The sequence below is a fragment of the Vombatus ursinus genome, unplaced genomic scaffold (genome assembly GCF_900497805.2).
Source record: "Vombatus ursinus unplaced genomic scaffold, bare-nosed wombat genome assembly UNPS02014893.1, whole genome shotgun sequence".
In the NCBI taxonomy this organism is placed as follows: Eukaryota; Metazoa; Chordata; class Mammalia; order Diprotodontia; family Vombatidae; genus Vombatus; species Vombatus ursinus.
In genome coordinates, this window is record NW_020954671.1 from 8981897 (window position 1) to 9008813 (window position 26917).

At 36.4% G+C, this 26917-nt stretch overlaps 1 protein-coding gene across 6 annotated transcripts in view; it reads left to right on the forward strand.

Annotated features, from left to right (window-relative positions):
* The window catches only part of SYNE2 (spectrin repeat containing nuclear envelope protein 2), a 415658-nt gene that overhangs the window by 36766 nt on the left and 351975 nt on the right, over positions 1-26917 (forward strand). For all 6 annotated transcript variants that reach the window (XM_027842877.1, XM_027842872.1, XM_027842874.1 and 3 more), the window contains exon 2: positions 19457-19586. In XM_027842877.1, the coding sequence (XP_027698678.1) occupies positions 19508-19586 (79 nt within the window). In that variant the 5' untranslated portion in view covers positions 19457-19507. The remainder of the gene's footprint in view (positions 1-19456; positions 19587-26917) is intronic.

Below are 26917 nucleotides of genomic sequence, written 5' to 3' on the forward strand. Positions count from 1 at the left end.
TGCACATGAATCTCTGTGGGCAGTTTTTAGCCTTTGATATTTAGAATGAGGCTTGTTTTGACAAACTTTTCTTTTTTCTTCAAATCCTACTCAACTGATCCTTGAACAACCAAGTTCAACTTAAATGAGAGTAAATGAATAGAATTTGTTCTACTATGTATGGTGTGTGTGTGTGTGTGTGTGTGTGTGTGGTGGTAGTGGAGATTGTATCAATTCTCCATTATTCAAGGACTGATCATCTATTTTTATGTACTTTTATGTACTTTATGTACTTTTCATGTACTTAAGTTATTCTTTGTCCATTTTATTATTTATTAGATCCTTTGGAAAAGAGATAAGAGAGATATATCTTGATATATTTATCTTGATATATACATATATCTTGATATGTATTTCTTGGGCTGTGATAAAATGGATCAATCTAACAAATTTTGATGTAGCAGCTTGATGTTTTATTACATGCATGGGGCTATTGTCTCATTAAAACAGTCTTTGTTTAAAGTGGGTCATCTTCCACTCCCATAGTCGTTCCGTCCCCCACCCCATGCAAGCAAAAAAGGGAAGTGCATTATCTCAGCTATTTTTCATCCATAAGCTTAGTTATGATTACATCACCTATCCAGCGGCCCTCTTGGACTTCATGATTTCCAGAAACTCTTTATCCTGCAGGGTGACATCAACTCTACCCCCTTCATCTGGGGCTCCTCTCTTCCTCTGATTTCAGAAGATGGAAGATGGACATTGGAGAGTTCCTTCCAGATCTTCCACCACTTAAGGAGTGCCCAGGGCATTCACCTTATATTTTCCCAAACAGCTACAGGACTCCATCATACTCTTGTACTGAATACCCTTCTTTCCACCTCCTTCCTTGCTTTTCTGATTCTTTTTAGATGTTGTCTTCCTCTATTAGATTATAAGCTCTTTGAGGACAGGGATTGTCTTGTCTTTGTATCCTCAGTGATTAGTGCAATGCCTGGCACACAGTAGGTACTTAATGATTTTTTTTTACTTTGACTTATAGAGAATTTAATTTCATTTAGTTTAGTTTTTTCCATATACATTGTTGTAGTCATTGTGTGTATTATTTTTCTGATTCTGCTTACTTTACTCTTCATTAGTTCATATGAGTATTCCCATGCTTCTCTGAATTCTTCATATTCTTTATATATATTCTTTATAGCATGGTAATAGCCCATTACAGTCCTGCTCTCTAACTCTAGGTGTCTACCAAGGCTACGTCCTGGGTCCTCATCTCTTTTCCTACTATATTTTCACTTGGGGATCTTATCAGCTCCCATTAGTTCAATTATTTCTAGCAGATGATTCTGAGATCTATATATACAACCCTTACTTCTCTCTTGAACTCCAGTATTGTTTTCACCAAATGCCTTTTGGGTATCTCAAACTAGATATTCCATAGGTATTTTGAACTCGACAGTCATGTCCAAAACTGAACTTAGTGTCTTTTCCTGCAAACCTTACAACCTCAGTATCATCCCCAGGGCTTCTCTCTCACTCACTCCATTCATCCAATCTGTTTGTAAGACATATTGTTTCTACCTTTTCAAGAATTCTTGTATGCATTCCCTTCTTTCTGCTCTCATGGTTATTACACCGGTGCAGGCTCTCATAACTTCTCACCAGGGCTATTACAATAGCCTTCTGGTTGTCTCCAGGTTCTTCCAACATGTGTGCATCCTCCACTTGACCACCAAAATGATTTTCCTAAAACACAGGTCTGACAGTGTCATTCCTCAACTCAATAAAGCACAGTGGCTCCCTATTACCCCTAGGCATTTGAAGTCCTCCAAAACTTTGCCCCTTTGCCTCTTTATAGTCCTGTTATACTTTATATCCCTCCACATACTTTATGATCTGAATACCTTCTGTTCCCTCAACATAACACCCTAATTTCCCATCTCTGTTTTTCATGTACCTGGAATGATTTTTCTCCTCACCTATGTGGCTTTCTTGAAGAGTCAGCTCAAATCTCACTTTTTATAGGTCTTTCATGGTCTCTCCCACTGCTGATGCACTCTCTCTAAGATCATCTTCCATCTACTTTGTTTATATCTTGTACATAAAGTAGTTGTTTGCATGTTGTCCCTCACATTAGAATGTGAGCTCATTGAGGGTGGGGATCATATTTTTTATTTTCTCTAAGGAGAGGGTAATAAGATCATAGGTAAGGTCTCTCTTATCCTGTATACTTACTCTTGTATCCTCAGCACTTAGCATAGTGCCTGGCACATAAAAAGTGCTTCATGTATAATTAAGTGTCCACTGAATGATAAAATGATCTATCTGCCCATTTGGCTACCATGTTCAAAGAATTACATGGTTCCCTATTGCCTCTAGGCTAAGACAGAAATCCTTCAGCTTTACATTTAAAAACTCTTTTAATCTGGTTCCAATCTGGCTGCAGTGCCTAGGACAGAGCTTGTAAACAGTGGAAACTTAATAAATACTTGAATTGTATTTCTGCTCGTCATCCACCTGTTGTTGGCTTAGGCTTTCAGATGAGAATAAGAGAGAATTCTAAGTTTGAACTTTATGACTGTGGGGTTTCAAGACAGGTCCACAAATCTAATACTCTTTCTACTTATTTATAGGATATATAGGGGCAGCATATGTTGGGGCAGCTGGGTGATAACAGTGGATAGAGTTTGGGACATGAAGTCAGGAAGACTCATTTTCCTGAGTTCAAATATGGTCTCAGAGACTAACTGTGTGACCCTGGGCAAGTTACTTAACCCTGTTTACCTCAGTTTCCTCATCTGTAAAATGAACTGGAGAAGGAAATGGCAAGCCACTCCAGTATCTCTGCCAAGAAAATCCCAAATTGGTTCACAAAGAGTCAGACCCAACTGAAAAGACTGAACAATAACAACATAGCATATGTAAATGAATTTAGAATGTTCTACTAGATAGCTAGTCCACTATGCTGACATGTGGACTTACAATTTGTAAATTTGTATTTACAGCAGCCTTCTTAATAGTAAATAAAAAAGTCCTTGCGGAAATAGTATATTAAAGATATGTGCTAGACATATTAAAACATTTTTGGTAAAGAATTTGTGCAAAAAGGTTTTGTGTAGTATTTGGAAATTGCACAATTAGAACAATTACATATGAATATGATGCTACTTATCCATTGCCATTAGAACATGTTTCAACTCTTATAGAAGTGATTATGGATTTGAACTGATCCTGTCACGCATGTATTTCTGTTCATGATGGCCACCTTTGGCCATTGAACTGAGCTCATGAAGACTTGATTCAATTAAATTCAATTAAAAAAACATGATGTTACAATTTGCACCTAGATATCTAGTAGAGTATCCTTATTTATGGATTTATAATTTTTAACAGTTTTAATATGATTAAGAGACTCATGATGGGGCAGGACTATGTTGGTTAACAGTGAGCTGGGACCACAACTTGGGTACTAGAGGTACAGAATGAGACATACATTTTCAGATATGACCAAAATGTGGATTTGCCTTGCTTGACTATGCTTATTTGTTACAAGGGAAGGCATTATTTTTTTTGATGGGAAGAGGGGGTATAGGAATAATGATGACAAAAAAGAAAAAGAAAAGAGCATCGGTGAAACACCAGAAAATAAAACAAAACCACACCCAAACATACACAAGCTACCCCCCCCCAGAAGAAAACCAAAGGAAGGCAGCTGGTGGCCCAATAAATAAAGCATTGAGCCTGGAGTCAGAGAGACCTGATTTTGAATCTGGCCTCAGGCACTCCCTAGCTGTTTGTCCCTGTGCAAATCACTTCACCTTTGTCTGCTTCAGTTTCCTCATCTGTAAAATGGGGATAATAATAACATCTACCTCAGAGTTGTGTGATGATCAAATGAGATAATATTTGTAAAGTACTTAGCACAGTATCTGGCACATAATAGATGCTTAATAAATGTTTTTTTCTTCCTTCCCCTAGCTTGTTCAATTTGTTAGATACTTTAAAAACGGTACATGATAGAGATTCGAGGTTTCACACACAACCCTCTGTTTCTGTTCTTTGTGTAAGGAAATGTTCCTATATTGATATTTTAGTTCATAACAGTAAAAAGAAAAGAAGCAAATTTGAGAAATTGATCTACTCTCTATGACCACAAAATAGATAATTGAGGAATAAGAGATATTTCTCCTACCCTTAGTTATCTGAGTAATTGTGCAAATGCTTCTTTAATTTAAGTGGAACACTTGTCTAGTTCTGAATCTCAAACAATAGCCACCTGGCTCCCCATGACTAATCTAAATAGTGTTTATCAATTTATGCAAACTCTGATGGAACACTTACATGCAAAAAGTATACAGGGAGTTTTTTTCTTTTTTACCTTACTTTACTGCCACCTTAGGTCTAAATCTTGTGGTTCAATGGAAATAACACTGGCATTAAGAGCCAGAGGATATGGTTTGAATTCTGGCTCTACCACCTATTTACTTAAGTCACAACCTTTTGGGCCTCAATTTTATCATCTATGAGAAGGTTGGACAGGATGAACTCAAAGTTACCTTCTACCTTTAATTTCATGGTCAGTTATCTGTGATCAAAATCCTTTTCTGGTCCTGACTAATAAAACATGTATAATCAATACCCAGGAATGGAGGTAGGCTGATTCTGAGTGGCCTATGGTCTCTAAGATAGCATTTTTATATCTAGTTTTTTTTTTATATCTAGTTGGGAAGTGGAAGCTAGAGCATTTTACAAATGGTCTCTGGTAAACAGATATCATTCCCTTCATCCTCATCCTCTCAATACACCAATCAAAAGTAGGCTAGATAAGGATAAACACTAGGGTTAGTAGAATTATTTTGCTGTGTCTGCGGATGCTCCCATAGGATAATCAGTCATTCTGGCTACTTATATCTCCATGTGGCTCTTCCTCCTTCTGGGAAGGGGTCTAATCTAATCAGCCTAGATCAACTGGGAAGGGGCAACTCATTTATACCTTGAATGGTGATTCATAGATTGAACAGACTGACTTTTATAGCATGTTCCATCTTCACCCTCTAACCCCCAGTCTATTTATCCAGCCTGGATTCTTCTGGTGGGTAAGTCTTCTTTGTAGGAAGCTGAAAATTGTTCCTTTCATGTGAATGATAAGCTTCAAAGCATTTTGCCGACAAGAAATGTAAAAAGTATTTTGTCTGGAGCTAGCATCACATCTGTATGGATTGAGGTTGTGATGCTTATCCTATGTAATGATGATAAATGAACTTCACAGGCCAAATTCTGCTGCCAATTTAAACATGGAGCTGAGCAATCATAGGCCTGTAGTAATGGTCAAATTTGGAAGCCAGACATTATAATACAAAGCCAATCCCTGTTTGAAAAGGTGGACAGTGATGATCAATTATTTAAAGTCAATACCACTTGCTGAAGAGGGAAAATAGATTCATGAGCCAAGCATCAGTTCCAAGGTCTTTGCTAGTAAAGTCTAATGATTGACCAGGTTATAAAGCCTCCAATATTGCCTTTACCACTATGAATTTGCCTACTTTTCATAGTGTACTACCTCCTTAACTCCTTCTAAAATTGGTAAATGTTTCCTTAAATAAATAGCCCATTCCTGAAACAGAATTCCACCAACCAAATGTTTTTGGCTGTTAAAAGATGTTTGCTGGCAAGCATATTACATTAAGAAATATTTCATTTGAATGTTCTGCTGGAAGCAAGAACTTGCTTTGGTTGTGTGAGGATGGCACACGCTTCTTCAGTGAGGAAATGTTATCCGATAGAAGCATTTTAAAAAGTGTTATTACAATTACATTACTTAAGAAATTTGGCAAAAAATACTTCTAGGATTAGGGTGCAGCCACATAACTATTTTATGAAGCATTTGTTATCTCCTTTGCATAGATTTTTGCTAGTGTGAACCTTACCACCTTTATACCATTTGTAAAAAAGTATAGTATTACCCCCATCCTACAAATAACAACAAAATATCATTTTTACAGATGGGGACCAGGGTAATGCTCTAATAGTGATTTTCAGGACAAATGAAAATTGGAATTTTATCTTAAGAAGCTGCTATGAAATACAGCAAGGAATCTGGGGAAGCTTAAATTTACATGGTCAATGAATTCCCACCTGTATATTTGGCATGGGTGAGGGCAAGCTGTCAGAGGATGGGAGCATCAGTACCCAGAGAGGGATATCTTAGCAGGTTATCTTAGTTATCTGTCATTTTAGTAGCAGGAGAGGGAGGGAGTCAATGCCCCCTCCTAATTATAGTTTTGTTGATTTTTTTATGGAGTTGTTCTGGCAAGGTTTGCAAGGATATTTTGTAAACTAAAATGATTAAATAAAGATGAACTATTATTACTGTGTGCAAGATTAATTTTCTTTCTTTGTAAATCTTACCAACATAATACAGTAGAATCTCATTTTGAATACAAATGAATAAATGTTTATATATTATATATGTATATCTGCGTAGCTAGAACATTTATTAAGTGCTTATTATGTATCACCCGCTGTACTAAGCTGGAGGATACAAATACAAGCCAACTGGAGACAGTTCAAGAAACTTACACGCTAATGGGTGAAGACAGTAAATTAAGGGGCATTGGAAAGGGGAGGGTTCTGGTGGGAGGGAGAGGGATAATGGACTTGGAGCAAAAGGCAGAGTATGGGGACAGCCAGATAGTATCTTATAGGCCTGGGCCCTGGCAAGATATCTGTTCCACAATCTAGATTGATAGCAAGGAAGCACTAAAAGATATACATATCTATATATGTGTACATATCAACATATCCATATATCAAATGCATACATATATGCATATCTGCATATGTACATATGGTAAGGTAGTACTCCCTGATTCTTGGCCTGAAGACTCTGAGATAAGAACACACTGGTGACATATGCGAAATATCTTGAATGGACATCTCTCTCCCAGTTGCTGTATATAAAATGTGAAATGGTTGATGTGCTTTTCAAATTGCCATCTAAATTTTGTTTAGTTGTTTCAGTTGTGTCCGACTCTTGATGATCCCATTTGGGATTTTCTTGTCAAAGATATTGGAGTAATTTGCCATTTTCTTTTCAGGCTTATTTTGCAGATGAGGAACTAAAGCATAGGGGGTTAAGTGACTTGCCCACAGTCAGACAACTAGTAAGTGTCTGCGGCCAGATTGAACTTATGAAAATGAGTCTTCCTGACTTCAGGGCTCGCACTCTATCCACTGAGCCACCTATCTGCCTCTACCCTCTAAATAATGTCTTTGAAAATGCTGAGAATTATGAATCAATGTATAAATTATTGTTATTAAGTGAATAGCCGATGTAGTAATTTCTCAAAGTAATTCTCAGTGATTTGCAGATGATTTCGCAGGATTCCTACAACTTGGCATCTCCTGTGTCTCTGCCTTAGCATAGAACCCATTGACCTTCTCTAGCTCCTTGAACTCCAGGTTCTTTCACGGTCAGGCATATGATACTAATGTGGATGTTATAATGGTATCTATTAAACACTCAACAAACATTTTTTGAATGCCTACTTTATGCAAAGTGCTTTGTAAACTTCAATGTATATAAATATATACCGAGACAGTGTAGCATAAAGGGAAAAGTACTAGACTTGGAGTCAGGAGAGACTTGAGTTGGAATCCCACAGACAGCATCTTATAGCTGTGGGACTTGAGATAAGTAAATTAAGCTCTTCATTCTTAAGCATTTTGTTTATCTATAAAACAGGGATAGGGTTAGTGTGAGGCACAAAAGAGGTAATTGTATAGTAAGTGCATTATGAATGCCAGCTAATATTATTTTGTAAGTACCTATTATTACTCTTTTTTTTTTTTGCCAACCTCACCAGTTTAATGCAGCAAAATCTCATTTTAAAGGACTTCTTAATTGGCAAGAAGATGCTAAGGCTATGAGAGTTGCTGTTGCCGAGGGGGCATCAGGCAGATTTGATGGGAAAGAGGGTGGCATAGTAGATGATATGTTATACTTAGAATTAGGAAGGCCTAGATTTAAATCCTCTTTGGCTGCTTGTTAGCTGTGTGGCTATAGGCAAATAACTTAACCTCTCTGGGCCCCTTTTCCCCCTATCTGTAAAATAGAAATTATAATGCCTTTAGTATCTACTTCACAGAGTTGATACCCAAATGAAATGATGTATATAAAATGCTTTGCTAACTTTAAAACATATGTTGAAAACATATGTAAAGGCCAGCAATTCTTATCTGCTTTCCTAAAATGATAAATCTGTAAAAGAAATAAAAAATAAAACTGTCAATCTTAAAATCATATTTTGTAAAAACTACAACTTTGACATCAAATGATTTTATTGTTGATCTAAAAAAATCTTTGGGCCAGATAGTTTTTCTCAAATCCTCCCTGATTCACCAGTATCGTCATACTAAGGCTTCTGTCTGATAGCAGGGCAGTCCTCAGAACATCATTTTTCATTGTCTGTGTTGCCTTCTCCTGCTTCCAGGCTACCCACTGTTGTTGAAGAAAATTCTGCATTCGGGGGATTTGTGTGATCTGATGCATTTTAAATAAGGCAGAACCAAGAGGAAGGTATACGCAATGACTACATAAATGTAAATGACAAGATCACTAAAATGAAGTTGACCTCTGAGTAACTGAAAAATCAATGAAGACCCCAGGGAATAAATAATGAATCATACTTCCAGACCACTAGGATAACATTTTAAGGATTGTCAGATATAGTTTCTGCATTAGATTTTAAAAAATTATTGATGTCATTTGTTGTCATATCACATGAATTTCTTCATATGTCCTTTTCCCTCCAATACCAAGTGAGCCATCCCTTGCAATAAGATTTAAAAAAAAAAAGGCGGCTTAGCAAAACCAATTATGTCAATTGCACATGCTTGACAGTATGTCCAATATCTCCACCTGTAGTACTTTACCTCTTTGATGCAGGGAGAGAGGCGAGTTTTTTCAACTCTTCTGTAACCAAGCTTATAAGCATAATTATGCAAAGTTCATTTTCATCATACTGTTTTTTTCTGTTTATATCATTGTAGTCGTTTCTTATATTGTTTTCCTTGTCCTGATCACTTCACTTTATATTAGTTTGTATAAGTTTTTGTATCAGATGTTTCTGTATAATTACTTGAGTAATTTTCTTTGCCACAACTGAGGGTTCATTCAGAAGGGTGGGTAGGAAATGAAATGAAGTAGGGACAAAAAGGTATCACTAAAACGTTTAGTTTTTAAAAATTATGCTGCTTGGGACTACTTCGCATTTATGCTATATAACTTCAGCTGTCCCCAATTCTTGCTGACTTTTTCTTCTCATCTCTGAATTCACAATCTATTCTACTCTCCAGAGCTTCTCTTTTAAATCTTTTCTACCATCTCCATGTTTCTACTTCTCATTCTGCAGAAGTCTTTGCTTAATTGACTCCCTCCTATCTCAAAATTTATCTATATCCTTAGCCATCTTCTTTTCTTTATCTCCTGTCTGGAGGGAAGAAATTCTGTTTTCAAAGCCAGTTTCTCCATCTATTTTCTTGCTTCCTTTGGCATCAATTGTATCAATTCTGTTTTTACATAACATGCCACCCTGTTGAATCTTCAGCCTTTTTTATTCATCAATTTATGCATATGTCTTCCATTCCAAGCATTTTATAAATGCACATTCAATTGAACTGAAAAACCCTTGCCTTGACCCAGCTATTTATTTGAGCTGCCATCCACTTTCTCTTCCTTTCCAGACTTCTTGACACAATAGTATTCGCCCCTGTTTCTTTACTTTCTCTTTACCCATTACTTAACTCTTTGTATTCTAGTTTTCATTCCCATGATGAAGGAACTGCTTTTTAAAAGATGTGCAGGACCAGTTGATCACCAAATCCAATGTGCTTTTCTCATTTCTCATCCTCCTTAATCTCTCTGAAGCATTTGTCACAATTGACAACTCCTTCTTTATTGATATTTTGTTTTTTTCTAGGTTTCTGTGACACTGGATTCTTTTTGTTTTCTTATTTCTCTGATCATTTTGCTACTATCGTTGGCACTATTTTCTCCCCCCACCTCCCAAATTTAGGCATCATTCAGCATTCCATTCTTTGCCCTCTTTTATTTGTACTGTACTTTGAATTCAACCATCAACTGATAGGTGAATGACTCCCAAATCTTTATCTTTAAAACTGACTCTTGAGTTTTGAAGTGTCTTCTGGGTATGTCCATCTGAAGATTCAAATGTCCCAGACACTAACACCATCCCTTTCACTTGAAGGACAAGACAGGGCAGTGCTAAAATGGGTACAACTTGGGAAGAGTTCAGCTAAAGAATGTCCTAATTATTCAAGAAAATCTGTTTCATGGTCACCATAGCATAACTCTGGTATGATTCACATGTTTACTGTCACTTATACCATAATTATTAACAATAAATATGAGATTATGAATTAGTTTATAACATATACAAACTTTATTATTTTGTGTGTGTGTGTGTGTGTGTGTGTGTATGTATGAACAGCTGTGTGGCATGGTGGATCAAGTGGTGACCTGAGTGAGGAAGACCTGAGTTCAAGTGTCCCCTTGGACACATACTGACTTTGTGGCTGGTCAAGTCACCTAATCTCTCAGGGTTTCAAGCAACTTTCTAACTTGCAGAACAGTAGCTAATCTGCAATGGTAGAAGGAAGTTCCATACTGGAAATTCCTTATGTCAGTGATATCATAAGTCCAGACAAAGTTAACGTGTCCTGCAGTTTTTTGCCACAGTACATTTTCCTGTGTCATACCTTCACCCTTGATTGTCACTCCCTACCCTGCCTACTGAAATTCTGACCATCTATCCAGGTTTACCTCAAATATAACTTCTCCCATGAAGTCTTCCTGGGTCCTCTTCTCACTCCTTTTCAGAAGTTATCTTTTATTCCTCTGAAGTTTCTAAACATTTTGTTCATGTCTTTCTCAGCACCTATTACATTTTTTTACCGTACTGGGGATTTGAGATAGGCAACCAGAGACCAGACTGGAGTGAGATTGAATAGAAGAGTCATATCCCAGGAAATGCCCTGGCTTGGGTGAGATGGATCTGGGAGAGATGCCAATCCTAAACCCTAGTGAAGTTTCCTCTCTGCTTTTTTTGCTTATTGCAGAGCTGATCTTAATGAGTTGCAAGTATGCACCTCCTACTCTAACCTTTTCCCCCGTAGAATGAGGGTGGATGGGAGGATCAGAGAGAGGGAGATCAGGTTCTTCCTGATCAGCTGCTTCTTGGCTTCTTTACAGTTTTGCACCAGTTTTTAAAGATCTGCTTTACTGTTTTCATAAATCAGGTGACTATTAAAAATAAATTGTTTGAGTTTGGTTTTGGTCAGTTTTGAGCAGGTTTCCCAGGGTCTGGGTTGGGGCTTCAGAGCAAAAATGAGAGATTTTTTATTTTAGAAATTGTAGAGCAGATTCTATATCATACTTCTAGATCTATATTGACCTTCAAGCCAACATCCAGGTGTCACAAACTGTGTGAGCTCTGGCCTGTGGAAATGGGTCGTTTACTGGTTAGAGGTTCTCTGTTGAGCAGGGCAACTCTGAAGCCTTTGGGAAAACCATCACACCCACATTGGATATCCCCTGATGAAGCCATTTATCTGGTAACTTGTGATAACTGGAAGACATAGTGGATAGAGTACTAGAGCTAGATTCAGGAAGACCTTAGTTCAAATCCAGCCCCAGACACTTATTAGCTATGTGACCCTGGGCAAATTGCTTAACCTCTTTCAGCCTTAGTTTCCTTATCTGTAAAATGGGGATAATAATAGCACCTACCACACAGGATTGTTGTGAGGATCAAGGGAGATAACACATGTTAAGAGCTTTGCAGACCTTAAAGCACTATATAATGCTATTATTACTATTATTATTAAGGGTAATACGATTCGATAGCCAAATAATTTAACATACTCTCTACCTGGTTAATTAATTTACATTTACTTTTCTGTAGGTTGTTAATGCTTTCAAGTGTGCATCTGGTTCATATATATCCACAACATGCTTTTAAAAATATGTTCCTCTATCAACTTTTACATTTACATGTATTATTTCACTATCATGTAAAATATTTGAGCATTGTTAGTTAACATTGTCATTTCCTTCTTTAAAGATGTGATTCAGAGCCATTATGAGATTTGCATTGTTTGCCTGTCAGTATAAAATACATACTTCTGTGGGTCATTGAAAAAAATTAAAAATCCAGACCTGTGTCATTGGTGCTTCATGTTTGTAATTCACTAAGATCAGTTCTACCAATAATAATTACAGAACATAGGGAAGCATTGGATTTTGGGATTGCTGTCTTTCAAGGTAATCTCAGAATGATTGGGGGTTCAGAGCAGCTGCCAATCCTGTTCCGTCTCACTCAAGTCAGTTCTCAGGTTACCAGTCAGCATTACTTCCTGAATGCCTTTGCTCTCATCCAGATCTCTGCCGTGATCGCTGGAGTTTGTCAGGGTCTACTCAGCTTGTTTGTTATGTTATTCAACTTGACTGGAGCCACAGCAGCACTGTGGCCGTGGCAGGTACCATAATAAGTATCAGGTGGCTGAGGGTCGCCTGCTCCAAAAAGGGCTTCCAGGCTTAAAATACTGTCTGCTTCTGGCCACATGGATAGAATAGAATGGAATAGTGAACTGAAAGTTACTTCAAGGGCAAAGAGAAAAGGCATCTCAAGGATATTGGGAAATGTGTAATTGTAGAGGTGTGCTGGAACTAGCTCTTACCAACTCTTCGGTAAATTTCCAGTGTGAGCATTTATACCTGGGAAATCAGCAAACACTACAAATCAGGGCTTGCTTTATTGTTTTGATCATCTGGACTTAAGGAAATAATAGAAAAATGTTAATAATGCAGATTAAACTTAAAAGTGTGTTATGGGTACTTTTCTCCCCCCTGGGAGAGTCAGTTGTTAAACATTTACCAGCATGCCCCTGGCTATGCCTCCATAGATTTCCTGCCTTTCCTGTGGCCTTCCTGATTTATTTTCCCCAGTCAGCTACTGGGAGGCATTAGAAACACCTGTAATAATCATATGTCTTCTAAGAGTAAACATATGACCTGAAAGAGCCAGGTTTTCAAAAGGTTACCAACTGTTTTTTTCACAGGTTGTTTGAATTTACACTGAAGGTTGATAGTCCTTATGTTTACAATGTGTTTGACATATTTCTAAAGGATTTCCCTCCCCTTAACTGGGGCCCTTAAGGGTAAATGATAAACTAGTTTTAGAAATACATTGCGATTAACTTTGAATTACTCAGAAGGTCCTCACAAAAGAAGCCTTTGACATATATTTTCTTATTTGAGCCTCATAACCCTATGAAATACATACTCTAGGTGTTATTATTTCCATCTCCCAGGTGGGGAAACTGGCGCAGAGAATTAAGTGACTTGCCTTTGATTCCACAGCCAGTAAATGTCAGAGATGGAATTTAAACCTGCGTCTTCCCAAATGAGTCAAACACTATACATTTTGCTTTGTGGCTTACAGTTTTAAGTTAAATCTCCTTTATATCTACCTTTTGTTTGTTTATTTAATGATCATTTACAAATTCATGCTTTGTTTTTAAAAATAAGTTTTATTGATGTCTTTTTTGTAACATCATTATAATTTCCTTCAGTATAATTTCTCCTTCTCTTCCCAGAGAGTCATCTTGTATAAGATGCTTTTAGTTAAAAACTGAAAAAATGTCTATATGATTTGGTGTCTCCTGTATGTACTTGAATACTAAAAGTAGCAAAGGCAGAGGCAGCATAGCGCAGTGGTAACTGGGTTAGATTTGGAGACAAAAGACCTCAGTTGAAATAACATCTCAGACATTTGTTACCAGTGCTTTGGATCTCAAGGGTGTGCCTGCAAATGTTTATCAACCAGTTCTCTGAAAAACAAATGTACACTCAACTTCTTTTTCAGTATGATCTGAATTATTAATGTTTTCTTCATCACTTTCTTAAGTTTAAACAATTAACAAAACAAATCAAGCTTTGATTTGTAGCAACATTTGAGTTCTAAGGTGCAAATGCTCATGTCGAAGATTTAATAACTGGCTTTAACAGGATTTTTTTTTTTTTTTTTTTACCATCCTCAGCTCCTTAGAGCTGGTTTCAGGATGCCACTGCCCCTTGTCTATAAAATAAGGGATTTGGACAGAATGGTGTCTAAGATAATTTCTAGCACCAAGTCCTGTGATTCTTTGGTATCTGAAAACTATTTAGTCTAAGTATTGGGAACAATAGTACTCTTCCTTCTTTATCAAAGATGTCTCTTTCTACAAAATCCACCCAATTCCTAGCATTTTACATAATAACGAACATTTTAAAAGCGCTTTACATATATTAGCTTATTTAATCCTTGTAATAACCCTGTAAGATAGGTGTTATCATTTCTTCTATTTTACAGATTAGAACACTGAGATTCAGGGACATTAAGAGACTTGCCTAGTATCCCACAGCTAGTAAGTGTCAGAGGCAAGTTTTTGTTTTTTTTTTTTTTTTTTGCAATTGGGGTTAAGTGACTTGCCCAGGGTCACACAGCTAGTAAGTGTCAAGTGTTTGGTCTGAGGCTGGATTTGAACTCAGGTCCTCCTGACTTCAGGGCCAGTGCTTTATCCGCTGTGCCACCTACCTGCCCCCAGAGGCAAGTTTTAAACCCATTTCTTCCTGATGTCAAACCATTATTTCTTACCATTACAGTATACTGCATATGGATATTCATTGACTTGAATATTACAAACTACATATATTGTTTTTTCAGAAAAATGAAACAAAATCCTTTGGGCAGTTAGTTACATTTTAAAAAATTAATAATTATTGGAAATATTTCTAAAAATATACTTTCCTACTTTATGAAATTAATGAACATAATTTAACCTCTTCTTGCTTGCCCAAAGTTAAAGTGGTATAATTATAGAATCATAGAATTTTAGAATTAGAAGGAACTTCAGTGGACATCTACTCTAATTCTTATCCAAAAGGAGTCCAGAAGACCTCATCTACAATCCTTAATAGTGATATGACCTTGAGCAAATCATTTGACCTTTTTGAACTTCATTTTCTTCAACTGCACTACCTCTTAGGGTAGCTGTGAGGCTCAAATAGAGAGCAATGAAGGCTATAAAAATGTAAGTTATTTTTAATAATCATCACCTTTTTTTTTGCTATGATCTAATGCACAGTAGAGAAGTAATGCTCTCAGAAATTTTTAAGAGTCTTTTATGTTATTGTTCTTACCCTAAATAGTCTTAGATGGCTCTGCTTTTTGAGTTGTTAGGTCTGCTGTGTTGTTATTATTGTTGTATTTGTTTGGCAACTTTAACAAGATCTGGAGTAGTCCTAAAGGGTTGCTTGGAATGGTCCCTAACCATCTTGTAAAAGAAATAATAGGAAAAAAACCATAAAAGAACATCTAGAAGTGGATTGCTCAAGTATCACAAACTTTTTGTTGTGAGGCCCTTCTGAGTATATCAAATAATAATATCAATGTGTTGCTAGGACAAGTCCATTGTTTACACTTAGGGGCCCTGGCTAAGGGACAGAAACCCTTCAGAAGTCCTGGGTAGATTGTAAATAACAGTGATGCTATAGAAAAGTAGGAAAATTAACAAGGAAGGGCTCTCAGTGAATGAAGCTATACTTGCTTAAAAACCATTTCAATCATCATATTAAAGGCATGTCTGAAAAACATCAAAATAGAATATCTCCTGGCTTTTTTTGTCATCTCCTAATCAACATTTGAGTAAAAAAGATATGACCTTTATTTGCACAAATAGTATTTTCCCCCCTAATACTTCTAGATTTTGAAGGCCTTGTTAGCCACAGAAAACCGTTTAACCAACAAAATGTTGCTTTCAAATTTTTTTTCTAGCAATTTCTGTGAAACTCAGAAACTTTGAGGCATTAGGTCAGTCTTTAAGACAGCAAATAGAGCAAAAAAGTAGAGAAATTGACATGAAAACGCATACTTCCTGTATTCCAGGTCTATTTTTCCTACATTTTCAAGCTTGAAAAATAGATGTTATTTCAATCATAACCTCAAATGATGTTTTAGAACTACTCTGTAAAAACAGAAATACATGAGTTTTCCCAGGTTTCCAAAAATTACAAGTCTATCAAATCATATTGTATAAATTAACCACACTTGTTTCAAAGTAGTTCGTGTTATTAAACTTATACCATATTTCCCATGGATTCTGTTACGTACAGCTATGCAGATTAACCCTTTTGATCTCAAAATCAGAAAGAGCTCCCTATACCATCTAGCTTGGTAGACTTCCAGTTTTAAACAATAGGACATGTTAACTGCAAGATCTATTGTTATTCAAACTCTGCAGTTTATGGCAACTTGGCATATTGTGACGAACTTTTATTTCAAAAAGAGAAGTAAAGCCATCAGAACCTCATTTACCATGAGTAAATAGAGGGGACCATTATTTCTATATAAGGAAGCAGCCCCCATTATTCTTCACTTTTAGAATGACATTTCTCAAAGGACAGGTGGAGCACAAGTAATTAGGATAGTCCTTTGGGGATTTTAGCTGATTAGAGTACCCCTGTGACAAATGCTAACTCCCTGGCTCAGTCTTCCGCTCCTCCATCTGCCTTCCTCTTTCCACTGACCATTTAGTCTCTCTAGTCACAGTTTTGGGAAACCTCACCAAGTTTTTAGTTGCTATCCTCTACCAGTTTTACATAGACCCTATGTGGTTGACGCAGTCTTTGGAGAGGCCAACTCATTCCTTCCTCTACATTCCAATACCAGAAACAATTATTGTGGAGAAATAGCAAGTCATCAAAGATAGTTTGATCAGCTATAATTAGATTCTCATTTCTTCTGCAGCATGGCTTTTAGATACATAATTCTACTCAGGTTGAGATCTGATCTTAAACATACCACTTCCAGTTGCTTTCAGTTATTTACAGTTTGCTCCTACTTTTGATATCTTTCTCAATAAGAATTGTTTTTTAATTATCTGTGTGCTAGTAAAATTCCATTGGTTGGGGGTTAAGAAGCAAAAACTTCCTTATCATTCTGCTTTAAAAATGCAGACATGTAATTTTATAGCCTACTTGTTTTCTCGCTGTCTTAATACTTTAAAGAAGTTTATATGTGTGTTTTGCAATTTACACAGAAAAAAGAATTTTATTCCATCATCAGGAAAACTAACATATAAGCCCTGCTGAGAAAAGTTTCTTGATCTTGTGAAAAACTGTATTAGTAGGTTTTTCTGTACTATTCTTAATTTCTTATGAAGAAGATGAGGCACAAATAAAATGAAAACCTTTCCCTAGTTTGTTTCTTTACATTGTTTTAAGTAACTTAGGACAAAAGGTTGGAATTAGCATCCTTGTCCAGGGCTCATTATTAATGATACACTGGGCAGCAATGATGTGTTGAATGCCTGTAGTCCCTGCTGCTGAGGCTGGTAGATTGCTTGAGTTTGGGAGTTCCAAGCTGCAGTAGGTCTAAAGATGATTAAATGTCCACACTAAGTTTGGTACCAATATAGTAAGCTGCTAGCATGGAGAGGGCACTAGATTGCCTCAGGATGGGCAAATTGGCCCAGGTCAAAATTGGAGCAGGTCAAAGCTTCCATGCTAATCAGCAAGCAGTGGAATTGAATTATGTTTATAATGGTCACTGCCTTTCCAGCCTGGGCAAGATAGGGAAACTTAGTATAAAAAAAGAGAACCCCCCCTCAAAAAAACCCCACAAACCCCCTAAAAAACTAATGGTACACTTTTTTTTAAAGTGAAATTTCAGTGACTGGTGACCTTTTATAACAGGGGCATTTGATATCAAGGAATATTAATTAGTGTAGTAATGCTTAATTCCAGCTCCGATGTTGCTAAATGTAAAGATGTACCATTTAAATGTTCAATTTAAATACAAGTGACAGTAAAAACAAAACATCCAAGAATTTAAGATGTGTTCTTGTTAGTAGTTTGGATTTTTAACATTTTCTTCAAAAAATAAATGTCTGAAAACAAAATAAATAAACCTTTTTTTTTTACTTGTCTTTCCTGTTTAATTCTGTTCAATAAGCATTTCTTACCAACCATTGTGTTACCAGATATGGTACCAGGCATTTTGTTAAGCGTCATTAACACAGAGACAAAAATACAAACGGTCCCTACCCTTAGAGGGTCCCAATCCTCAGAGCTTACATTCTATTATATTATGTATCCAGTACCACCTAACAGTTTTCAGAAAATGTTCTTTAGAATTTTAATTACCCCTGAGCACATTTAATGATGAAACCTAACTTTTTTCTTTGTCTTGGCCTATGATTTCATTGGTATAGGGAACTCCCATTGAGAAAGCTATTCCCTCTACCAATCAGTGAAGGTCACCACTTGGTCTACAATTTAGGGAGTTGCCCAGGGTATTGAGAGATTAAATTATTTGCCCACTGTCACATAGTCCCACGTATGTCAGAAGTGGAACTTGAACCTGAGTCTCTCCTTACTACACTAGTTCTCTATTCATTATACCACACTGCTGTTCTAACTTTTAGAAACATTCTTATCAAATTCTGTGGGTGCAATGTTATTATTATTCATAGTAATATTTATAATATAATTTATAATTATCATTACACATAACTTTCTCCATTTATTATTGAAAATGGCCAATTAGTTGTTCAGTTCTGCTTAGCTATTGGCTTTGGCTTATATTATATTTTGCTTCAAAATATCAGTGTCAGAAGAAGTGTTTTAATTCCTGCCTCCTGAATAATAAATACTAACTTCGTACATATGAAGCTAGGCATCAGAACTGATTGCATGAGGCGGGGGTGGGGGGAGGAGTAGATTATTTGACGCAAAATTAAAGATGAGATTAGTCTTGGAGGGAAAAGGAACACGCAAATACAGAAAATAAGACCTTGGGAAGCGGAGCAAAGAGACCCAGTAGAATAGTTTTGTCTGAAACATTCTTTGTTACTTTCATTTCCTAAGCTCTCCAAGGCTCTGCTTCTATTGTTTCCAAGGCATTATAATAGCTACTGAGCAAGAAAGGAATTCAATGAGATACAATATTTTAAAGAAAGTCCTTGAAGTGGGGACAGAAACAAAATAGCCAAAGATATTATCAGCTGATGTTAACATCACTTCCTTTGGACAACCTATTTGAATTTTTCTAATTGCTGGAGTTTCCTTCTCATGACAAGTCATTTCAGAATCCACATTTTAGTTCTTTTGGGAGTTCTGCCAGCAATTCCAGAGAACATGAATGGAGTCATAGGGCAAAGACTGGATTATTATTGTAAAAAGAAGGTGTAGCCACTTTCCCCCTATAAACTAAGGAAACACCTTAAGAGGAAAAAAAAACCTGTTTGTTCAAGACAGGAGGCTTTTCTCTTGCGTATTTGGTAGTGCGTATTTTTACTAGACATTCTGAACTGTGACATTACTAATGTATCTCCCCCTCCCCCATTTTCCTTTCAGCTCTGTTCCTTAACTTCAGAGGACATGGTATCATCTCCATAGCATTAAAGAATGGCATCTGGGCCTATGCCTCCTACCAAAGATGAACAGCTTTCCTCTGGCATCGATGATCTCCACTTTTCACTACAAGGTAAATTAAAAGGATATTTTATGGATCTACTTGGGTTTTAGCCAATGGACCCCTAGGAAACCTTACTCTTTTCTATTCCGGAATTTTGTAGCTACCACGTTGATCACTATCTCTATGTGCAGAGATTATAATTTACCCTATGATAAAACTTTAAAAAAATTATATACTTTAGGTCTGTTATTTATGTAACAGTTGACTGGAGAAATGGGGAATGGATAAAAGAAGTTAAAAATCTAAGTACATTGCATATATAATTGATTATTTTTTTCTAACTGAAAAAGGAAAAGTTCGTTATTATAGTTTCCTTATCTTTTTTTGTGACTTTTTTCTACCTTTTTCACATTCTTAAGTTTTATATCCTCATCTATTTATAGAAATACATTTGAGTTAGCAATTTAATAACAACACAGACTTATTCCATATTAATAACTTGGGCACTTTTAAACCATTTGGGATTTATACCAAATAGATTTATGGAGACTTGGTTTGTCTTTTACTGTATCTTGGTAATGTTTGCAAAATTCATGTGGTTTTGAGAGCTCCATAGCTGCAGTCACTCTGCCTTTGTTTTGTTTCCTTGTTAAGTACCTGTTTGATCCAGTAGCTCTTTGATGTGAAAGGTCAGACAGAAGAGTTGGGCTGTGTGGGAAAGCAGATCTTAGGGCTGGGAAACAAAACAGTGTCTAGTATGGAAGAAGCGAGTTTATAGCATTTTCTTAGGACTCTCACCCTCTAGGAGTTTTTAACCTGGGATCCTTGAACTTGTTTTTAAGAATATTTGATAATTCTATTTCAATATAATTTGTTTACTTTCTAATACTATGGCTTTTACTTTATGCATTTGAAGACATTATTCTAAGAAGGGGCAGCTAGGTGGCACAGTGAATAAAGTTCCAGGTCAGGAGTCAGGAAGACTTGAGTTCAAATCTGGCCTTAGACACTTACTAGCTGTGTAACCTTGGGCAAGTCATGTAACCCTGTTTGCCTCAGTTTCCTCATCTGTAAAAATAAGTTGGAGGAGGAAATGGCAAACCACTCCAGTATCTTTGCTAAGTAAACCCTAAATGGGGTCACAAAGAGTTGAACACAACTGAAACTAATCAACTTACTATTCTAAGAAGAGTTCCATAAGCTTCACTAGATTTCTAAAGGTGTTCATGACACTAAAAAAGATTAATAACTTCCATTCTATTTTTTTTTGTGATGGTGAAGTTTGCACACACTGCTTTATCTTTTTTTGGGGGAGGGGGTTAGGCGATGGGGTTAGGTGACTCACCCAGGGTCACACAGCTAGCAAGTGTTATGAGTCTGAGGCAGAATTTGAACTCAGGTCCTCCTGAATCCAGGGCCAATTGCTGTATACACTGAGCCACCTAGCTGCCCCCACATTGGTTTATCTTTAAAAGTTGATGATCTGCAACTGGGAAATAAGATATACAGGCCTTGGGGTATAGAAATTATCCTGCCCTACAGGAAAATACAAAGGGAAGGGGATAAGAGAAGGGCGGGGTGATAGAAGGGAGTGCAGATTAGGGGAAGGGGTATTCAGAATGCATGTTGTCTTGGGTTGGGGGGAGGGGTGAGATGGGAAAAAATTTGAAACTCAAAATCTTGTGGAAATGAATGTTGAAAACTAAAAATAAATAAATAGATTAATTAAAAAATAATAATAACAATGACATTTGAAAAAAAAGTTGATGATCAATATTCATAGTATCCAAATACTTAATAGCATATGCACAATAACTTTAAAAAATATGGATTCCAAATTATTGGTGGTGAGAATGAAAAAAAAATGAGTGTCTTTCTAACATTTTTTAACTCTAATTAGATAAACTTTTTATTAACCCAGATCTTCACCTTGAGGTAAAAGGGCCAATTAACTCTTAGCAACTCTAGCTATTTTGATATAAAACTATGGTGCCCTACACAGAAGACTTCTGAATTACCATTTTCACAGAGCAACACAATATGTAGGCAACTGAAATGTATAGTTACAGGTTTGGATAGAGATTATTGTTTTAAAAGAAATTATTTTTCAGTTAAGCAGTACACACAGGGTTATATTTAGAAACAGAATCCAACTTCTTTGTTAACTGAAAGATAGCAGAACTGAATGAAGATAGTGATTACGCATCTCTTTGATCATTTTTAATTATATCTGCTTCTTGGATTTCAATGCAATGTGGGGCAGTAACTCATGGAACAGCATATATTAACCCAAGTGAAGATTTACAATTTATTTACTCGTCCCAAAGCAATTCAAATGAATGTTTTAGGAATACTTTCTACAATTCTTGACAATAGGACTGAAGGTCTTGGAGAATGGGGTAGCCAGGTCTAATCTTCAGGTGCCATTTTGGCAACCAACTCTGCACTAGGAGAATAAAACTCTTTTATTAATAATAATGTACTTACATCTAAGAGATTACAGATCTGTTCCAACATTTGAATTATCCCTTATTAAGTTGAGTAAAATGATTTTTAAATTTGCTACTGCTTACTTTTCTATTAAAATTTGAAAAAAAAATACAATTTAGTGCTGATCAAGAGGACATGTATAGTAAACATGGCCAAATTATATCAATGCATGGGAAGGTTAGCAATAGTTCACAGAACAAGATTTATAGATTTAGGTTTATACTTAGTGAATGTTTGGTTGGAGCTTCATCTCTTTATTTGTCCACATGCATAAATCTAATGAAGTCTATGTTTGGTGGTAAGAAAACATAAAAAAGGGTAGATTTTTTTTTTTGCCAAAGTCATAAACGTGTTTATTTACCCTCTTTCCCAAAACACATAGGTTTTTTTTAAATTAGGGTTTCATTTTTTCAATCAATATAAATTTATTTTTTTCCATCCTACCATACCATCTCATTGAAGAGAAAAGAACAAATTCTTCATACCAATTAATAAGTATAATCGAGCAAAACAAATTCCCTCATTGACTGTGAAAAAACAAAAACAAAAAAACCCCTTCATTCCATGCCCTCAATCCATCACCTCTTTGTCAGATGGTGGATAACATGCTTCATCATCAGCCCTCTCACATCATGAATAGTCATTCTGTTGATCAATTCTTACAGTTTTTAAAGCTGTTTGTGTTTACAGGACTATTGTTATTGTAGAGATTGTTCTCTGGTTCTGCTCAGTTCCTTCTTCCTCAGTTTATGAAAGTCCTCAAAGTTGTTATAGTTTAATTTGTTTTTCTGGTTATGCTTTCTTCACTCTGCATCAGTAAATGCAAGTCTTTCTGTGACTCTTTGAAATCATCTATTTCTTCATTTTTTATAGCTTAATAGTGTTCTGCCACATTCATACACCACAATTTGTTCAGTCATTGTTCAGCCAGTTGGCAGGTATTCCCTTAGTTTCCAGTTATTTGCCACCACAAAAAGAACTGCTATTTTTACATATAGGACCTGTTTCATCTCTCTGGGGTATGAGTTTAGCAGTGGTATAACTGGGCCAGAGGGCATGCACTGGTTAGTAAGTTTTTGTGTTTAATTCCAATTGCTTTCCAGAATGGTTATTTCCACCCATTAGTCCACCAACAGTGAATCATATTTGGTAGTTCTTTTTTTCCCCAACCTTGTAAATGTTGTTGTCCCCTAAGCATGTTCCCTCAGTCATCTTCTGATGGCAAATAGGCAGAGACAGCCAGATTGCATATTGGATAGATCTCTGGACTTGGAGTCAGAGTTTAAATCTGATCTCAGATATTTACTAGTTATGTGGTCCTGGGCAAGTCAACCTCTGTCTGCCTCAGTTTCCTCAGCTATAAAATGGGAATGATAATAGCATCCACTTCTGAGGACTGCTGTAAGGATCAAATGAAATGATATTTGTAAAACTCTTAGCACAGTCCCTGGTCATAGTAAGTGCTTAATTACTGTCTGTCTCCCTTCCTCTTTTATCCTTCCTATACCTTGGCTATTTCATCTACTTCTGTGGCTTTAAAGATGACTCCTATGCAAAGAACCTTCAGGTCTATAACAGTGACTCTGAGGTCCAGGCCTACAAAACCAACTGTCTTCTGAACATCTCCACCTACCTGTCCCACTCAATGTAGCTGAGCAGTTTATCTTTCCCCCTAAATCTGCTCTTTCTCCCTCCCTTTTTCTATTAGTAAATATTATCATTCTGTATAAAGTCTTATCCCTTTGAGTCTTTTTTTTTCCCAGCCCAAGTCTCACTCGGTCATTGTTTGGGTTTTGATGTCTCAGAGTGAGTGTCAGTAGCAATTGTTTCTGTTTGGGCCAGAAACCCTGAGAATCTCTCCCTCTCAGACTAATTTTTTTTTGACTAGGTAAAAGAAGTCATTTTTTTGGGCCTTATTTCCTACCTATCCTTAATCATTGAATAGGCTTTGCCTCAGATAAACTGAGACCTGGGAAAGACCTTAGCTTAAAAAAACCAACGTCTCCCACTGCATCCAGAGCCATCTCCAGTATCCTGATCTATTTCATGTCACTAGACCCAGAGGATTCCAGAGGCTTGTGACTTTTCACAGACCTGGCTCACTTAAATCCAATTCACTTGCAAGTCAAGACATCACCTTCATGATTTCATTAGTCTTCTTCAAGAACGATGGACAAACAACACTGTCAAGTTATTTATTAATGCTAATTTATGGAGTACCTACCATGCCCAGCATACTAGGTGCTGATAGAGTTAAAAAGCTAAAGATGAAAATTTAGATAGTCCTTGCTATCTTGGAGATTTTTAAGTACAAAATAATATAAGTAAGTACAGAAGAGAGGTACAAAGTACTAGTACAAAGTACAAAGTCTGAGGGGGAAGAGCCATTCCTCACTAGGACTTAAGACAGGTCTTTTTAACCTGGAGTCCATGGACTTTTTTTTTTTTTAAACTTTGATAACCATGTCAATTTTTGGTTTCTTTTGTAGACATATGTATTTTGTTTTATATATTTAAAAGCAATATTCTGAGAAGGGGTCTGTAGTCTTCATTAGAATGTCAAAGGTATCTAATGCTTACCCAAAATGTTAAGAATTCTTGATTAAAGAGGCTACTTGGAGGGGATGATATTTGAGTTGTAATTTAAAGTAGAGATGTCAAATATGCAGACTGTAGGCCCCCCTCAATATTCCCAAGATTATCCCCAGATTAAAATATAATTGGGAAATATTTAATAAAAGAAATAAAAATACAATAAAACATAGCTTACATTACATTTTGAAATTAAGTTGATATGTGGCCTGTTGGAATCCTTATGGATGGATTATTGGATCCTATTTTTATTTGAGTTTGACATCATTGAAAAATTATCGTTGATAGGGTCTAATCATGTTGATACATAGCATATAATTTGCAATATTTATTCCAGATAACTAAGGATTAGCTAACAACATATTTTCTTTGAGTGTAGAATGCAAACTTAACCACAAAATGAATTATTTTCCCCAGAATTACAGAATTTTAGAATTGCAAAGAACTTTTGAAGCCATATATTTTAATCTATACCCAAAGTATATGCAACAAGTGGTCAGTATGCCCATGACATACCCAACAAATGGTCACTAATCCTCTGCTTAAAGAACCCTAGTGAGGGAGAAATCAGCATTTTCTGTGGCAATCCATCCGTCCAGCTTTTGAATGGTTCTAATTGTTAGAAAGTTTTCTTGATATCCAACCTAAATTTACCTCTTTACAACTTCTACCCATTGTTCCTAGATTTGCCTCATGCAGACAAACAAAAACAAATCTAATCTCTCTTCCACATAATAGCTCTTCAAGAACCTGAACACAGCTATCTTGGAGTTGTCTTTCCTCCAGGCTAAACTTCCTGATTCTTTCAATCTATCCTTATATGATACAGATGTAATGCCCTTCAAGACTGTCAGAAGGTCCCATCAGAGGGGCACAGGGTGAATACTGATGACATACTGATGAGATATGAGTATGAGGGTTGACTCAATCTTGCAAGAGAATGGGTTTCATGTGGCAGAAAAGCAAGATGGAAAAGTATTAAGAAGTCCAAAAGCAGTGCAGCTGATGAGAAATGTGCCTGAGACACAGTGGTGCTTAATAAATGCTTATTGACTGACTGGTCTAACCAGAGAAGAATATTTACAGACTTCCTTATTCCTAAAAGCAATACCTCTCTTAATGTGCCCAAGATCACATTAGCTTTTATAGCTGTCACTTCAGATTGCAAACTCATATTGAGTTTGCAGTCCACTAATACTCTTATGTATTTTTCAGACATACCATTCTCTAAATATTTCCTCTGTCTTCTACTAGGGAAATTGATTTTTTGAATCCACATGTAAGACTTTACATTTATTCCAATTAAATTTGATCTTTCTAAAATTCATCCCATTCTATTCTGTTAAGATTTTTCTGAATCCTGACATGCCATTCAAAGTGTTAACTTTTGTCCTTAACTTTGTGTCATCTGCAAATTGATAACTTGCTCTGTATGCCTTTATCCCAGTCATTGACATTTGACATTTTATTAAATAGCATGGGACCAAGTATGGATCCCTGAGGTACTCCACTGGAGACATCCTGCCAAGTTGTCATTGAACCTTTAACAACTGCTTCCTGATTGGCACCATCCAACCAGGTTCACATCCATCTTACTGTATTGTCATTTAAACCACATATAGTCACATAAAAATAGTGTTATATACTTTGCCAAATGTTTTGCTAAGGTCTAGGTAAAGTGTTATCTATAACAATCTTCTCACCTACTGGTTTAATAATCCTGTGAAAAAGGAAATAAAATTACCCGGGCATGACCTGTCCTTGATGAAGCCAAACTGGCTCTTTGTAATTACCACTTCTTTTGCTAGGTGAACCATTTATAAACACTTTTAGAATTTTCCCAGGAATTGAAGTCAAGTTCTTAGGCTTATACAGGCTCTGTTCTCTTCTCTCTTTCTCTTTTCTTTTTAAACAGAGTCAACATTTTCGGAACTTGTGGTACCCTCCTATTTTTTGTGATCTTTCAAATATCTCACAATGTCTTGGCAATCATAATTATCATATCTTTTCCTATTCAAGGAGGTAGTATATCCTTGCAGTATTAATTAAAAGCAAATAGGTGACCTCTTACTACTTCCTTATTTATTATGTCAACTCTCTGATAGTCATGGACTTTGAATAGTATGTGTGTGGGAATGGGCCCATGGGGCCCTCAGAGGAAGTATGTGCTCCAGAGCTCCCTTAGAAACTTCTGGGTGCCACAAAGCTACACATGTCTATCATTTGGGGATCACTGTTCAGTCATCTATGCTCAGGGAAATGGAAAAGCAACAAGGAACCCAAGGCCCAGGCTCAGTTCACTTAGCCTGCTCTCACTG